At 29.8% G+C, this 2,207-nt stretch overlaps 1 protein-coding gene across 1 annotated transcript; it reads left to right on the top strand.

The window, feature by feature from the left end:
* Nucleotides 1-1,133: 1,133 nt before the first annotated feature.
* Nucleotides 1,134-1,939, top strand: LOC105625529 (ADP-ribose pyrophosphatase, mitochondrial; the record flags this gene model as incomplete). The annotated part of the gene is made up of 1 exon (XM_012206852.1): nt 1,134-1,939. A coding segment is annotated over one exon (629 nt), but the record flags the coding sequence as incomplete, so codon positions are not given.
* Nucleotides 1,940-2,207: the final 268 nt, after the last annotated feature.

The raw sequence follows: 2,207 nt of genomic DNA, 5'->3' as shown, positions 1-2,207 counted from the left end.
TTTTTGTAAATATAATTTCTGATGAAATGTTATAAAATCTAAAAAATTTAAAAATATTTTTTAAAATTATGGGATGAGAAATTTCAGAATATTTCCGAAAAAATTCCAATTCGAATAAAAATTATGAGAAAAATTTTTACCAGATATATTATGAGATATCGAGTTCATTTTAAGTAAATTCTGAAAGTGTATAAGCAGAATTAGCAAAAATAATAAGTCATTTTAAAGGAAATTTAAGATATTGCTTTAAGATATTGTGTAAAAGTTAATTCAAATACTATTTTTTCTGAAAGTTAAAGAAATGTAAAAAGTGAGCAAATTACAAAGTCAAAAAATTGTGCTCATAATATGAGATACCTCGAGAAATCGATAATAAAGCGCAAAGTACAATTTTAATTAAAAAATGTTATTTAATGTTTCTAAAATACAAACAAAACAGCCAATGTGCGCGCAATGAGTGATACATTGTACCCAGGACTCGTCTAGAGTCCTTTAGTTAGAACCAAGCATCGCAGAAACAGGAATTCGATGTTCATTCTTTTTATTACTGTAATATAACATTCATACTTCAACAACGATTGTCACTCAGACAGACTTAGGAGCATTAGAAGTACCCTAAAGTATCTCATATTAAAGTATCTCATATTACGAGTCCACACCTTACGATTTTATGATCATCAAATCTAACTTCTGTAATTAAACAATTCAACATATTTCATATTTTTCTATTAGTACGATCTTCTATCACTACATAAAGAACTTGTTGTCAAATATTTATTAATTAAATAATAAATAAGATTTAAAGACTCATTTCAATGAAACTTGAAGACATCCAAATTCTAAAATCTTTTTTTATGACTACAGACATGATCTAATAATGCATTTTCCAATAAATAATTTTTAACCTAAGAGCAATGCATTCATGGTGGAATCAACAGATAGCATTTATTAATTTAGCAGAAACGCTGCTCTCATATTAGGTGCTTACCTTATAATAGTAGGCTTTCCTCTAATAAGTGTAATGTAAACGTAATGTACAGATTTTTAAAATTGGCAGTGTACATTAGAACACAGCCTCTGTATTAACTTTTCTTATAAATTATATTTGAAATATAATAATTTTTGATACATAGACAAGGTGAATCGAAAGAGTTTTATGGGTAACTATGTCGTAAACGCTGATGGTTACCCCTTAAATCCTGTGGGACGAACTGGTATCGTTGGACGAGGACTTCTCGGTCGATGGGGACCAAATCACGCTGCAGATCCTATTGTTACACGGTGGAAACGCGATAATGCAGGAATTGTAGAAGTAGACAAGCAAACAGGAAAACCCGTGTTACAATTCGTCGCAATACAGAGGCGAGATTCCGGTGAATGGGCCATACCAGGGGGAATGATTGATTCAAATGAAACGATTTCTACCACGTTAATGAGAGAATTCATGGAGGAAGCGCTGAACTTTTTAAAAATGAATGAAAGAAAGATTCTTCAAAATTCTATAATGGAATTCTTCACAAAAGGTGACGAGATTTACAAGGGATATGTGGACGATCCGCGAAATACTGATAACTCTTGGATGGAGACAGTAGCTATAAATTTTCACGACGAGGAAAATAATATCGTTGGAAAATTGAGATTGAAGGCTGGAGACGATGCGCGTAATGTAAGATGGATGGATTTAAATAAAGAAATAAATTTATATGCCAATCATAGTGATTTTGTAAACACAGTTGTGTCGCGACGCAAAGCGCACTGGTAAAACGCAGTATATAATTACCTCGATAATCTCATATAGGATAAGAAAATATTAAAAAACTAAATAATTATTTAAAAAATTATTTTGTATTATACTATATGTACACACTATACCTACATATATCTATAAAATACTACAGAGCACAAGAGTAATAAACATTACTGTCGTCAAACTATAAAATCTTACATTTAATACACGTTTTTAGAGATAAAATAAGATCATTTAACGCAAGAACTGAAAATATACATTTAAAAATATCGATTACATATTGTATTAAATTTGTAAAGGTACAACATCCAATCTTCAAATTTAAATCGTTTCCTATTGTATATTTTCATAATTCTTTTCACGCACATCACAATCGTGATCAAACTTAAACACGAATTAAATATAACATATATATATATATATATATATAGAGAGAGAGAGAGAGAGAGAGAGAAGAAGA

Source organism: Atta cephalotes, assembly GCF_000143395.1.
Source record: "Atta cephalotes unplaced genomic scaffold scaffold02431, whole genome shotgun sequence".
Classification (NCBI taxonomy): Eukaryota; Metazoa; Arthropoda; class Insecta; order Hymenoptera; family Formicidae; genus Atta; species Atta cephalotes.
The sequence above is the reverse complement of the archived record's forward strand: the minus strand, read 5'-3'. Positions and strand labels throughout refer to the sequence as shown.